This window comes from Trichechus manatus, unplaced genomic scaffold (assembly GCF_000243295.1).
Source record: "Trichechus manatus latirostris isolate Lorelei unplaced genomic scaffold, TriManLat1.0 scaffold00026, whole genome shotgun sequence".
In the NCBI taxonomy this organism is placed as follows: domain Eukaryota; kingdom Metazoa; phylum Chordata; class Mammalia; order Sirenia; family Trichechidae; genus Trichechus; species Trichechus manatus.
The window spans coordinates 10,584,606-10,600,549 of record NW_004443962.1 but is presented as its reverse complement, the minus strand read 5'-3'; the positions used below and the strand labels follow the sequence as shown (position 1 = coordinate 10,600,549).

The 15,944-nt window shown below is 42.1% G+C and overlaps 1 protein-coding gene across 1 annotated transcript in view; it reads left to right on the top strand.

Moving 5' to 3' along the window:
• Positions 1-615: 615 nt before the first annotated feature.
• Positions 616-15,944, top strand: part of FAM162A (family with sequence similarity 162 member A) — a 33,053-nt gene continuing 17,724 nt past the window's right edge. Inside the window, exon 1 of the mRNA XM_004373723.2 lies at positions 616-736. Coding sequence (XP_004373780.1) covers positions 703-736 — 34 coding nt within the window. The 5' untranslated portion in view covers positions 616-702. The remainder of the gene's footprint in view (positions 737-15,944) is intronic.

The following is a 15,944-nucleotide window of genomic DNA, read 5'->3' as shown; positions in this document are numbered from 1 at the left end:
CCATCCCCAAAATGAGAGGCTTTGTTGTTGGAACCACTAGGAAAAGTCAAGAAAAAGGGCATTCCTGGCAATGAGGGTTGGTCCAGGGGTTGAGTAAGGTGTTTAGTGTGGAAATGTTTAGTTTTTAAGAAATAGGTAAATAGAAAACCACTAGTAAACACACGTTAATTTCTCAGATTAGCCTGAGAGATACCCCCAAAGTAGACGAGACGGGGGCCACTGGGCACCATCATCCCAATTATGTTTCTTGATAAAGGCATATATTCATTGAAAACACTGAAAGAACTATTAAAATACGGGTTATAACTAGACAGTATTATTTCAGGAATTTACAGTTCAGAAAAGTTTTACAATTAACTACTTTTCTTCTCTTTTAAACCGGTAATTTCTTAGTTACAGAGCATGATATTGCAGACGCCCACGACTCGCAGACTCCACAAGGGCGGTCTCCCCTTTAATGACTTGGTCTACGACGCGGGCCAGACCAAGCGAGGTGGAGAGGGCAGCCCGCACGTTTTCCGCGTCCCGCACGTCCCACTTGTCCCGCCCACACGCTCCGCGCGTCAAGCTCGGCCCGCTCTGTCTGCCCACTCGCCAGCGCCGCCCGCCTCTCGCCAGCCCTGCGCTCGGTGACATTGAGCGCACCCGCGCCGCAGCCGCCCCTCCTCCGAGACACAGTGCTGGTCGGCGGAGTAGGAGGCCATGGGGAGCCTCCGCGGCCTGCGCCTGGCGGCGGGTGAGATGCGGACCGGGCTAGGGGAGGGTGGGGAGGCATCCTGGCCGCTGGAGGTGGGGGAATCCTGCGACCCCCCTCCCCAGGCCCCAGAGTTGCTCCGATGCCTACCGCCTTGGTGGCAGTAATGGGAGAGAGCAAAGTGTGAGCGAGCAGCTGGTAAGCAGACGCGTGGGCTGGCCCGGAGAAGTCCTCGCACCTGGCTCTCCATCCACCCAGTTACCCACCAGCTCTGCTTCCCGTCCCCTCTGCCCCCAGCTTCCTCTAAGCTCAGTTGTTTTGTACCTGCCATCCTTAGAAATCCCCCTTGCCCGATTCCTTCAGCTTTCCACCGTAACCTCGCCCATCCGTTACTGTACTTGGGTCTCCCTTTCTCCCCAGTCTCAACAGTTTACCCCTGCCCTCAGAGAAAACCTCAGAGTCTGAGGTTTCCTTACCCATTTAATGTCGGATTAAGCAAAGGATTTAAAGTCTCACAGAATAATAATGTTTTCTTAAAATGGGGGATAGTAATTCTTTTTTAAAAGTTCTAGAATTAAGTGCTTTGAATTTTTGGAGGAACGTGTTATGTAAATACAAGACCTGCAGTTTGTTTTCTTAGCAGACATGAGTGTAATGGGTATTTTTTAGTCAGGTAATGAGAACATAATTCGCCTTCTCAGGGGAACCAGCAGAGCCTTGATCTAGTAATAGGGGCTGAGAAATCAGGGTGTTTTCATCTTGGCTCTTTTCTAGGTACCAAAATTACTAAAAAGTCGTTTAATTCAGCTTTTAAAGGAAGGATAGCCCAAACTTGGCTTGCAATAATGTAAACATACATTATAAATGTAAAGGAAGCAATGTAAGAAAAATACAGTGAATGTTGGATAATTTAACAGTTTTGTTCTGTAGGAGAAAAAACCTTTATGTAGCTTATCTTGTGTCAATGGAGAATGGACTAGAAAACATGTCTCAAACTGGAGAATATTATTTACTTTCTTTAAAAGCAAACACTTCCACTAAAAAAAAAAAACACCTAAAACCTCTGATACTTGTTATTTTATTGACTTACTCATCTTTGCTGAACTAATTCACCTAAAATCTTCCGTATACCTTGTTACCTTTTGTAACGCTTTTCAACAAAGTGAAAGAATCATTGCTTTGTAAAAAGCTCTGCAGACATATTCAAGAACTTCACTGTTGGCACTCCATCAAAAGAAATTTCTTTGAGCGATTTAAGAACAATTTGTTTTACTCCAGATGGTAAGTTTTTAACAGCAGTCAAAATTGTTATGTGAGCAACTCTCCAAATGATCTGCTCTGAATGTCTGATGTTTTGTGAGCAACTCCAGAAAGATCTGCTGTCTTTCACCCACTTTTTCCCATAGCTGTGTACTTTCACATACAGTATTTGATTGATTTGTCATAGCAGCCTCTCAGGTAAGTCTTTCTCATCCCCTCCCAGTTTGCAGATGAGGAAATGAGGTCAGAGGGTTAAACGACTTGCCCACTATCCCTTGGCCGGAAAATGTTAGAGCCAGGAGAGGAGTCAGTGCCACCTAATTCTGAAACTTGTGCTCTTTGGGGTCAGTCTGCGTGCTCAGGATATGTGTGTAGATGTGTTTGTCATGGGTCTCTTGATATGAAACGGAAGAGTCATGAAATGCAAATTTACTTGTGAAGTGGAATCACGCATTCACGCGCAAGTGGCTTTATCAAGTAGAAAGACTGATTGAACCAACAACCTTAACCACAGGAGTGGGAGATCAAATAGAAGCATAATCTAGGCATAGCTGGCTTATCCAGAATTTTATTGGAAATAAGATATGTATTCTCAGTGAAATTTCAAATAACAGAAGTGCAGTCCTTTAAATGATGGACCTTTATGTTTAATTGTTTCCTTTGGAAACCTTTGCTACACTCCCTTAGCAAACAAAGTATAGCAAACATGATGTAGGCTTTATAGCTTGAGTTCATTTATTGTTTTGTAGATGTAGCTGTAGCTATAGGTCAGGGTTGTTAACTGGGGTTCTTTGACCCCTTCACATGTGATTTCCGTGACCTTCTAAAATTGTCTTGTATTCATGGGCAGCCTCCTTGTCAGTTTAATCCACATCCCAGAGCGTTAGAATGAAGAGATGTCTTAGAAATCAAATAGTCCAGTCCTCTGTAATCTTACAGACGAGCAAACTAAAGCACAAGAAGGGAATTGACTTATACAGGGTCACACAGGTGCAAAGCTGGAACATAACCAAAATCTTCTGGTTCCCATTCTGATTTTATTTTTACTACATCCTGCACCCTCATTGTTCTATTTGTTCTTGGTAACCAACCCTAAATGAAAACTTGCCCCATGTTTATGACTCCAGCTTTTGGTTTTGTTTATCACTGCTCTCTCAGCCATGCCAACAGGTTTTTATTGAGCACATACTGTGTGCCCAGTATACTATACAGTGTTTTAAGCTGTGAAAGCTCTAACATGAGTTGGCTACCCATCTTCCTAGGGCTAAATTTCGTTGCAGTGAACCAGCACACCTATCTATCCTGCTGGAGAGCTTATTCAGGACAGTACATATTTAGTTTGAGATTATGGAATAGTGGTGCTACGGTGGTGTCCTAGAGCTGGTTCCTACTGGCTTTGTGCACATCTCTTTCCAGTTCCATGTTTTGTGACACTGTGTTGGTACCTTGATCGACCATGGTGGGAGTTATCAGCAAACACTACAAATCAGGGCTTCTCCCTGCCAACCCCTTCCCAAGAGCAGGACACTGCTGGCTTCAGGACTTTAGAGAAAAGAAGAGTAGTATAGGTCAGGATTATCTACTGAAGGCTCCATTGAAATAGTTGGAGGAGATTGAAGGATGATATGAGCAAAAGGGAGCCCTGGTGGCACAGTGGTCAAGAGCTCCAGCTGCTAACAAAAAGGTTGGCAGTTTGAATCCACCAGCCGCTCCTTGGAAACCCTATGGGACAGTTCTACTCCATCCTGTAGGGTCACTGTGGGTTGGAATTGACTCGACAGCAACAGCTTTATGAGCAAAGGCAGGGGCGGTAATGAGTCTAGGGAGGGTGTAGGGAAGAAAGGGCAGTAAAGATAAAGAATTGCCTTGGATTTGGGTTGGGAGGTAATAGGAGATAAGGTGTGGCCTTTTGAGGGATTTGAACCAGATCAATTTGGACAAAATTTTTGCAGGTTTTATTGAAGCAGGAGACATCATCAAAGAAGCATTTTTTTTTTTTTAAATTAACCTGGCAGCTGCATACGAATGAATCACTACTTGGAAGAATATTACAGTAATCAGTGTGTAAGGTTATGATGGAAATGACTAAAAAGGAATACATCCAAAGGGTATTTTGAAGAAATTATTAGTGTGATTTTGGGGGACATTGAGTAATTTGAAGAAGGACTTAAAGACTGAAGTTCTGGGGCATTGAGGACTGAAGAATTGTTGCTCCTTTGTAGAAATAGGAAGTTGGGAAGGGATACTGGTTTGGCAAGGAAGAAGGTGCATTACTGAGTTACAGATGGTGGTGGGATCCCAGTTGAGGACATGAGAAAGGAGAGGTAAAGTTACAGAAATGAAGATATAGAAACCATCAGTGTGGGGCTGGTTATTAAAACAATGGATGAGTCCTCCCAGAGAATAGTGCAAAATAGGGCAAGACCTGAATCTTGGAGCCCTGTCATAGTTTGAGGAGTAGGACAGGAAGTGGCAAAGGGCTCATTAAAGTAGATGGATCACAGAGGTCAGAGATGAAGTGAGAGAATGTGATGTTGTGATGTAAAGGGACTGAGTCCTTGTAGAAGGATGAGATCAATAGAGTTAGAATGCTACTAAGGTGGGAAGAGTAGGGCCAAAAGGACCAACGATGAGAATCTAAAAAAAGTTCGTGTGACTAGAGAGAGATTAGTAACCTTAGAGCAATTTTAGTAAAGTGATCAGGGAAGGATCACTGTAGTGAAAATAAACCGTGGGTGGTGAGGTGAAGGTAGTAGATACATGCCACTTATGCACTCATTTGAGCTGTGAAAGGGAGGAGGTTAGTATTTTATTTATAGCCTTTTGACAACAAGTGAATGTTTTGTGCAAGGTGCTGGACCCTCAGTGGTATTGGGTTGTAATGAGCCAGGAATTCTCATAAACTACAGGAGAAAGATGTGGCAGTCTGCTTCTGTACAGATTACAGCATTGGAAACCCTATGGGGTTTCCTATAGGGTCGCTGTGAGTTGGAATCAACTCGACAGCAGTGGGTTTGGTTTTTTGTTTTTTTATATTGGTGCAAGTGTAAATCAGTTCAGCCTTAATGGAAAGCAGTTTGTTATATTTATCAAGAACCTTAAAAGTGTTCATACTCCTTAACCCTTACGCCCTTTAATTCGTCTACTGCCAGGAGTTTATTCTAAGAAAATCAGAAATGCCATCAAAAATTTATGGAGATGTTCATTGAAACATTTTATATAATAGTTAAAAATGGGAAACAAATCTAGCTGTAGGGAATGATTAAATCCATGTTATATCTGTGTTGGAATGTTGTGCAGCTATCAAAAATGTATTTTAAATTAATACCTTGGAAAAGTGTGACATAAGCAAGACACAGTATGTATCTTATTATGAAAAGTCAGATTGTGTTCGTGTATAGGAATAGGAAAAGATATGATTATGGGTGCTTTTATTTTTCCTCATACTTTTAAAAAATTTTATTGTGGTAAAATACATGTATTTTACAGTTCAGTCATATTAATTACATTTGCTATGTTGTTCAATCATCACCACTATTCACTCCCAAAACTTTTCAACACCCCAGTCAGAAACTCTGTACCCATTAAACAGTAACTCCCCATTCTTGCCCTTGGTAACCACTATTAACCTTTTATCTCATCCCCAAGTCCATTGCCTTCGAGTTGATTCTGGCTCATAGTGACCCTACAGGACAGAGTAGAACTGCCCCATAGGGTTTCCAAGGCTTGTAATCTTTACAGAAGCAGGCTGCCACATCTTTCCCCCAATGAGTGGCTGGTGGGTTCGAACTGCCAACCTCTTGGTTAGCAGCCAACTGCTTAACCACTGTGCCACCAGGGCTCCTTTTTGTCTCTATACATTTGCCTATTCTAGCTGTTTATATAAGTAGGATCATCCAATATGTCCTTTTGTGTCTGACTTATTTCACTCAGCATGAAGCTTTCAAGGTTCATCTGTGTCACAGCATGTAGCAGAACTTTGTTTCTCATTATGGCTGGATAATATTCCATTGTATGTACAGTGAAATCTGTGAGAGCCAAAACTCGACGGGACTGCCTTGTTTTTCCAGGTCTCGCAAGTATTTTTGCCTTTGACAGAGTGTAGTCTTTTCTGTCGGTCTCTGTTAGTGGAAAATATTTGCGTTTTCCTTTTCTGACAGGTTTCCACCTTACATAGGTTCGGCTTTTGCAGGTTTTACTTATATACTATGTTTTATTTATCCATTCATCTGTTGATGGACACTTGGGTTGTTTCCACCTTTTGGCCATTGTGAATACTCCAGTGAACATTGGTGTGTACAACTATCTGTTTGAGTCCCTGCTTTCTGTTCCTTTGGGTGTATGCTAAGGAGTGGAATTGCTGGGTCATATGTTTAACTTTTTGAAGAACTGCCACACTGTTTTGCACACCAGCTGTACCATTTTCCATTCCTACCGTCAGTGGGTAAGGGCCCCAGTTTTTCCATATCTTCACCAACATTTGTTATTTTCTGGGTTTTTTTTTTTGGCGGGGGTGGGGTGGGGTAATAACCATCCTAGTGGTGATGAAGTGATATCTCATTGTGGTTTTGTTTCACATTTCCCTGATGGCTAATGATGTTCATTATCTTTTCATGTGCTTATTGGCCATTTATATATCTTTGGAGAAATGTTTATTAAAGTCCTTTGCCCATTTTTTAAAAATTTATTTTTTTGTCATTGTTGAGGGTATACAGGCAGAACATACACCAATTCAGCAGTTTCTACGTGTACAATTCAGTGACGTTGATTACATTTTTCAAGTTGTATAACAATTCCCACCTCCTTTTCCAAATTGTTCCTTCCTCCATTAACATAAATATATTGCCCGAGTTTCGTATCTAATCTTGAAATTGTTGTTGTCAGTTTGATCCCATATGGCCAGTTCTTAAAAGAGCACAATGCTCAAGGTAGACATTCTCTACTAACTCAGCTAAACTATTGTTTGGTTTAAAGAAGACCTCGGGATATTTTTGGTTTAAAGTTTAAACATCTCAGGGCAAGTGTTTCGGAGGTTCATCCACCTTCCATATTTCCGGAAAGTCGAGATTCCATGAGAATTTGAAATTCTGTTCTGCATTTTCCTCCTTTTGATCTGGATCCTTCTCTAGAATCTTTGTTTAAAATGTTCAGTAATGGTAGCCACTTTGCCCATTTTTTGATTGGGTTGTCTTTTTGTTGAGTTGTAGGAATTCTTTATATATTCTGAATAGTAAATCCTTATCAGAGATATGATTTTCAAATATTTTCTCCCATTTTATAAGTTGTCTTATCACTTTCTTGGTAATGTCCTTTGATGCACGGAAGTTTTTTGGTTTTTTTTTTAATTTTTTTTAAAGTTTTGTTGTTGAGAATATACACAGCAAAACATAAGCCAATTCAACAGTTTCTGCATGTACAGCTCAGTGACATTGATTACGCTCTGCAAGTTGTGCAACCAGTCTCACCCTCCTCTTCTGGGTTGTACCTTCTCCATTAACATAAACTCACTGCCCCCAAGGTTCCTTTCTAATCTTTTGAGTTGCTGTTGTCAGTTTGATCCCATATAGATAATTCTTAAAAGAGCATAATGCTCAAGGCAGACTTTTTTTAATTGTGCTTTAGGTGAAAGTTTACAGCTCAAGTTAGTTTCTCATACAAACATTTATACACACATCGTTATGTGACCCTAATTGCTCTCCCTATAATGTGACAACACACTCCTCCTTTCTACCCTGGATTTCCCGTGTCCATTCAACCAGCTCCTGTCCCTTTAAGGCAGACATTTTTTACTAGTTTCGCTAAACTATTGTTTGCTTTTAAAGTAGACTTCAGAAGATGTTTTTGGTTTAAGTTTTAAAGATTATTTCAGGGCAATAGTTTCAGGGGTTCATCCAGCCCCCATGGCTCCAGAAAATCTGGAGTCCATGAGAATTGAAAGTCTGTTGCATTTTCCACCTTTTGACCAGGATTCTTCTATAGAAGCTGGATACCATCCAGTTCTGGTCTCGTGGCAAAGGAGGCAGCTGTTCACGGAGGCAATTAGCCACACATTCCATATCCTCTTCCTAGTCCTGACTCTTTCTTCCTCTGTTGCTCCAGACAAATAGAGAGCAATTATCATGCCTTGAATGGCCGCTTGCAAGCTTTTAAGATCCCAGGCACTACACAACAAACTAGGAGGTAGAACAGAAGCACTAAAGATGTTATTAGACTAATCAGCTGGGATGTCCTGTGAAACCATGACCCTAAACCTTCAAACCAAGGAACCAAATCCCGTGAGGTGTTTGGTTGTACATATGCAGTCTCAGTAGTTACTCTTCTACTCTTTTTTTTTTTTTTTTTTTGGTCATTGTTGTCAGTACATCTGTCACATAACTTTTGCCAGTTTAACTTTTTTGCAGGTATACGACTTACCGGCATCAATTACAGTAATGGGCTCTGCAACCCTACCTTTAACCAATGTGATTTTTCTATCACTGTTGACCCCCCTTTTCCTCCTCTCCCACCCCTGGTAACCAGTGATAACTTTTAGTTTCTATACATTTGCCTTTTGTTGTCTTTTTATATAAGTGAGGTCATATAATATTTGTTTGTGGTTAACTTATTTCACTCAGCATAATACCTTTAAGCTCCATCCATATTGTAGTGTGTATTAAGACTGCATGTCTTCTACTGGCTGAGTAGTATTCCATTATATGTGTGTACCACATTTTGTTTATTCATTCATCTGTTGATGGACATCTAGGTTGTTTCCACCTTTTGGCTATTGTGAATAGTGCTGCAATGAACATTGGTGTAGACGTCATTTTTTAAAAATTTTGATGAAGTCCAATTTCTCTACTTTTTTCTTTCGTTGCTCATGCTTTTGGTGTCATGTCTGAGGATCTGTTGTGAAATACAAGGTCCTGAAGATTTACTCTTGTTTTCTTCTAAGAGTTTTATGGTTTTGTTGTTGTTGTGTGTCATTGAGTCTATTCGGATTCATAGCGACCCTATAGGACAGAGTAGAACTGCCCTAAAGGGTTTTCTAGGCTGTAATCTTTATGGGAGCATCTCAGCGCAGGAACCTCAGGTCCAAAGGACGCGCTCTGCTCCCAGCACTGCTTTCTTGGTGGTGTGAGGTTCCCATGTGTCTTTGCTCGCTTCTCTCTTTTACATCTTGGTCCTCCCAGACCAGGGAAAGACTGAGGCATCACAAGGATCTTTCTCCAGAGCCGACAGAGAGAGAGAGCCTTTTCCTGAAGCTGATGCCCCGAATTTGGACTTGTAGCCTACTGGACTGTGAAGACAATAAATTTCTCTCTGTTAAAACCATCCACTTGTGGTACTTCGGTTAGAGCAGCACTAGATGACTCAGACAGGCTATTTGAAAATTTCTCTCTTGGCCCTGTGCAGAGAAGCTCCTAGTCTGGGGGAACACCGAAGAGAAGAAGGCCAACAGAGAGAAAAAGCCTTCCCCTGAAGCTGATGCCCTGAATTTGGACTTTTAGCCTACTTTACTGTAAGGAAATAAACTTCTCTTCGTTAAAACCATCCACTTGTGGTATTTCTGTTATGGCAGCACTAGATGACTAAGACACAACTCATAGCGACCCCATAGGGTTTCCAAGGCTATAAGTCTCTACAGAAGTAGACTGCCACATCTTTCTCCCGTGGAGCAGCTGGTGGTTTCAAACTGCTGACCTTTCGGTTAGCAGTCAATCACTTTAACCACTGTGCCACCAGGGCTCCTTACAGTGGTGTGACGGCCACTTTAAAAAATGTTTCAATACTCAAGTCTTCCCACTCCTTCTCCCCTCACCCCATCTCTGTTCCCCACCCCAAATCCTACTCTGTGCCCAGATTTATCTTCCTAAAACACCATTATTATTGTCATTTCCCTACTCAAAAACTGCCTGTTTGGCAAAGCTGTTTGGGGGTGTGGCAGACAAGGAGGCCTCATCTAGCAGCACTAGATAACAAAGGGAGCCCTGGTTGCACAGTGGTTAAGAGCTTGGCTGCTAACCAAAGGTCTGCAGTTCGACTCTACCAGCCACTCCTTGGAAACCCTATGGGGCAGTTCTATTCTGTCCCATAGGGTCACTATGAGTTGGAATCGACTTGACAGCAACGGGTTTGGTTTTTTGTTTTTTTTTTTTTTGGTTTAGATAAGACAATGAGGGCGGCTTGATGTCAGTGTCCCTCAGCAATAGGGAACACAGATGAAAGGGTGCGTTAGTTCAGAGTGAAGGAAGGCCTGGTGTTCTGAGCCTGCAGGAAAGGATGAGAAAACAGGCGAGGGAGCATGGGTCGCCCCAATATCCAGAGCCTGAGCGAGTTAGGCCAGTGTCATCACCCAGACTCGGAGTCTTGGAACATCAGCACAGGCCTTGGGAACATGGCAGAGGTAGGCTTGTGAGCACTGGGTGCCTGGTGGGCAGACCCAGAACTAGGTGTCACACACAAGAGTAGAGCTAATCAGAGTCTGAAGGCAGAAAGAAAATCCCATCCATTACCACAATAGTTGCAGACAGGAGATGGCAAGCCATTTGGGTCTGACCATGAACACGCTCAGAGCAAGTTCACATTCAGGTTGATTTGTTCTTGTTTTTTGTTTTGTCAGAGTCGGCCTTCAAGGCAGCCTGGCTTGCCCCTAATGGTGACTCAGTCAGTGCTTCTCTATTCTAAGTGGGAGTCCCTGGGTGGTGCAAACGGTTAAGGCGTTCGGCTGCTAAACTAAAGGTTGGATGGAGTCCACACAGGCCCACGTGAGCTCTGGATGGGAACAGCAACTGCATACTTCCCTGAGAGACACCATTACCATAACTTCATCATTCTTCTTTCTACTAGGTCTACTGAGCAGTTGCAAACATTTGATGTACTACAATTACATCAGAATTACAATGTGCAGTATTGACTGGACAGTGTATGTGTACAGACTTTGCTGTCCTCAGGATAAGCATACATTTAACTTCTTCCTCCTGAGGTTTAAAATCACCTCTGATTCACAAAACAACCCTCCATAGTTCCTTCCTCAGACTGGCCCTTTCCTACCACAGCAAACATAGCACTAGCAGTATCCTATTTCAGTTCTAAAAGGATTAAATAGACATTTGTGGACTCGCATGAGAACCATCTGTTAAATTAAAAAACCTTTTCATGGGAAAGGAACATTGTTGCCCCACAAACAAGCTGCTTCTCCCGTCTGAGGTCATGGTAGCCACTAGACCTCTGGAACACTGGGAAAAGGGAATTAGGGAACTGAGCAAATAGGCCCATCAGTGCGGCAGGACCAGTAGGCTCTGGTCATTGTTTGTGAGATAGACAGTGGCTGTGTCTACCCAGGAGGGGTGGCCAGGCGCTGCGGGGGAGAGATGTGAAAGAAAGTCTCTGTTTTTCAAGGAGCACGAGGAGTAAGGCAATTGGTGAATAATTCATACCCTCTGTCATCAGGTACCAAGAGGTTTATTAGAGAAGGCATGCTCTGTAACATCTGAAAGCTAGGCATATTTAAATAAACACCACAGGAACTCTGAACTCTCAGTGTAAAGAATTGCATATTATTGACATGCAGTATTTGGAGATGAAGCAGAGCTCTTTTCAGCAAATTAGCTTTTGAAAAGAAGCGTTGTGAACCCAGCCAGAGAAATAGATGTTGAGCTTTATAGGTGTGTACCCTGAGTGTTCGCGTAGCCTGTGTTTACAGGGATTCCAGCTGGTTGTGTTCAAGAGTGATTCTCAAACTTGGCAGCACTTTAGAATGACTTGGGGATCTTTTAAAAAATATTGGTGCTGGAGTCTTGCTTCCAGAAACTGGGACTTAATTGGTCTGGGATAGGCCTGTGCATTTTTTTTTTTTAATTTGTTTTTTGTTTTTTTAAGGTACTCTGGTAAATCTAGTATGCAAAGTTTGATAGCCACTGTTTTAGAGCAGTGGTTCTCAAACTTTTGTACGCATGGGAATTACTTGGAAGACTTGTTAAAACAGATTTCTAGGCCCGGTTCGCAGTCGGAGTCTGAAGGTTTAAGGTGAGGCCTGAGAATTTGCATTGCTGAGGCTGAATGACTCGCACTGTTCTAGACTCCAGAGAATGTGGTATTGGTCTCCATATGTCTGGCACACGGTAGGTACTCAGCAGTTGTTGAATGAATATGAGTGTCTGCTCCTTAAACTTTATACGAAACAGCTAGCTATCCCATTAAAAATACAGATTTGGATTCTGTAGGTCTGTGGTGGGAACTGAGAGTCTGCATTTCTAACAAGACCCCAGGTGATGTTGACCACACCTGAAAACAGCAAACTCTTAGATGTGTTCCATCATGTGTAATTTTCTCATTTCCACTGAGGTACACTAGTCAGATGACCTTCACCTGCATGTCCTTGGTCTTCCCTGAATCGTGCACATTTCCTATTACACCACATCCTTTTTTTTTGCCCCATTTTAGGAGCATATTGGAATGCAAGTGAGTGACAGTGACGTTATTATAGAGAGAATGTCAAATTCTAATTGTTTTCATAGTAAATATCAAATAAAAACAAAAAATTCATAAAAGATGTATCAGGTAAAAGCAATAAGATATAAATTAATACCCAAGTATTCATGATTTAAATTTTTTTTTTTAATGGGTGTAGTTTAAGTGAAAGTTTACAATTCAAGTTAGTCTCTCATACAAAAATTTATACATACATCGTTATGTGACCCTAATTGCTCTCCCCATACTGTGACAGCACACTCCTCCTTTCCACCTGATTCCCCATGTCCATTCAACCAGCTCCTAACCCTTTCTACCTTCCCATCTCACCTCCAGACAGAAGCTGCCCATTTAGTCTCTTGTATCTGCTTGAGCTAAGAGGCACACTCCTTATGACTATCACTTTATGTCCCACAGTCCAGTCCAATCCCTGTCTGAAGAGTTGGCCTCGGAAATTGTTTTAGTTCTGGGCTGATAGAGAATCTGAAGGCCATGCTTTCTGGGGTTCTTCCAGTCTCAGTCAGACCATTAAGTCTGGTCTTCTTACTAGAATTTGAGTTCTGCACCCCACCTTTCTCCTGTTCCATCTGGGACTCTCTGTTGTATTCCCTGTCAGGGTGGTCATTGGTGGTAGCAGGCACCATCTAGTTCTTCTGGTCTCAGGCTGATGAAGTCTCTGGTTTATGTGGCCCTTTCTATCTCTTGAGCTTAATACTTTCCTTATGTCTTCGGTGTTCTTCATTCTGCTTTACTCCAGGTGGTTGGGACCAATTGATGCATCTTAGATGGCTGCTTGCAAGCTTTTAAGACTCCAGACACCACTCACCAAAGTAGGATGCAGACCATTTTCTTAATAAGCTTTGTTATGCCAGTTGACCTAGATGTCCCTGAAAGCATGGTCCCCAGACCCCTACCCCTGCTACTCTGTCCCTCAAAGTATTTGATTGTATTCAGGAAGCTCTTAGCTTTGGTTTAGTCCAGTTGTGCTGACTTCCCTTGTAGTGTGTGCTGTCCTTCTCTTCACCTAAGATAATTCTTATCTACTATCTAGTTAGTAAAGAACCCTCACCCTCCCTCCCCACCCTTGTAACCATCAAAGAATGTTGTTCTGTGTTTAAACGTTTTCTTGAGTTCTTACAATAGTGGTCTTATATAATATTTGTCTTTCTGTGACTGACTAAATCCACTCAGCATAATGTCCTTCAGATTCCTCCATGTTATGTCTCACGGCTTCATCATTGTTCTTTATCGTTGCGTAGTATTCCGTTGGGTAAATATACCATAATTTGTTTATCCATTTGTCCATTGATGGGCACCAGGTTGTTTCCATCTTTTTGCTATTGTGAACAGTGCTGCAGTGAACATGGGTGTGCATGTATCTATTCATGTGTCAGCTCTTATTTCTCTAGGATATATTCTAAGAAGCAGGATTGCTGGATCATATGGTACTTCTATTTCTAGCTAAAAAATGTTTTTAATACACTTTTTATTTAGGAGTATGTAATTTTAATATATAGAAAAGTTGCAAAGCTAGTATAGAGTTCCTGTATATCCCTCATCCAGTGTCGCCGAATGTTAACATATAATCATGGTACCAAACCAAACCCATTTCCATTGAGTTGATTTCTACTCATAGAGAACTTATAGGAAAGAGTATAACTGCCCCATAGGGTTTCCAAGGCTGTAATCTTTACGGAAGCTGATTGTCCCATCTTTCTCCCCAGGAGCAGCTGGTGGGTTCAGACTGCCAACCTTTTAGTTAGCAGCCAAGCACTTAACCACTGAACCACCAGGATTCTTTATAAACGTATCATAATTAGGATACATTTATCAAATCTAAGAAATTAGCATTGGTGCAACACTGTTAACTAAAGTACAGACTTTATTTGGATTTCATCAGTTATTCCACTGATGTCCACTTTCTGTTCCAGGATCCAGTCTGGGATACCACATTGCATTTACTTGTCGTATGTCCTTACTTTCCTCTGTCGGTTTTACCATCTTTGATTTTTATGATCTTGACAGTTTGGAAGAGTGTTGGTCAGGTATTTTGTAGAATGCCCCTTAGTTTGGGTTGGTTTCATGTGTTTCATGATTAGGGTTACGAGTTTGGGGGAAGAATCGTGCAGAGATGAAGGGCCCTTCTTATCACATCATAACAGAGGGTACATGACATCCACAGGACTTAACGACTGGTGATGCTAACCTTGGTCACTTGCTTAAATAATGTCTGCCATGCTTCTCCCCCTGGAAAGTTACTATTTTTCCATTTTTATACTCTTTTCTTTGGAAGGGAGTCACTAAGTCCAGCCCACACTCGAGAGAGAAATCCAAGAAGGAGAGTACTACATATACTATTTGGAATTTTTCCATAGGAAGATTTGTTTCTTCTCCCTATTTGTTCATTCATTCATCCAGTTATTTTATATACATATATATATATATTCTTTATTTTTTTTTTAAATCAGTTCATACACTAATGCCTCTGACGGTAATCCAGCACCACAGGGTTCATTCTTGCCTTCCATCCTTGCTTTTGGAACAGGCTCTCAAACCGGTTTGTTCCGTGTGATGGTTAAGGTTATGTGTCAACTTGGCTAGGCCATGATTCTCAGTGGTTTGGCAGATATTATGTAATCATCCTCTGTCATGGATTGAATTGTGTCCCCCAAAACTATGTGTCAACTTGGTTAGGCCATGATTCCCAGTATTGTGTGGTTCTCCTCCATTTTGTGATTTTCCTTTGTATTATAAATCATAATCTCTGCCTGTGGTTAAAGAGGATTAGGGTGGGATGTAACACCCTTGCTCAGGTCACATGCCTGATCCAATGTAAAGGGAGTTTCCCTGGGATGTGGCCTGCACCACCTTTTATCTTACAAGAGATGAAAGGGAAGCGAGCAGAGAGTGGGGGATATCATACCACCATGAAATCAGTGCTGGGAGCAGAGCACATCCTTTGGACCGGCGCTTCTGCATGGAGAAGCTCCTAGTCCAGGGGAAGACTGATGAGAAGGCCCTTCCTTCATAGTCGACAGAGAGAGAAAGCCTTCCCCTGGAGCTGACACCCTGAATTTGGACTTCTTGCCTACCAGAATGTGACAAAAATAAATTTCTCTTTGTTAAAGCCATCCACTTGTGGTATTTCTGTTATAGCAGCACTAGATGACCAAGATGTCCTCCATCTTATGACCCGATGTGAGCAGCCAGTCAGTTGAAAAGGGAGTTTTCTTGGGGGTGTGGCCTGCGTCCAATATATATATGTTCTGGCAAAGCTCACCCTCTATGGATCCTGCCTCTGACTTGTCATCCTCTGACCTCTGGTTCTTGGAATGTGAGTCAGCAGCCTACTGTCTGACCTACAGATTTTGGAATTCGCCATCTCCCGCAGCCCCATGAGCCAGCAGTGTGCTGTCTGACCTGCCAATTTTGGGTTCATCAGCCCCTGAAACCACGTGAGTCAGGAGAAGCCTCCAGCCTGACATCTGACCCACAGATTTGGGACTTGCCAGCCTCCACAACTGCATGAGCCATTTCC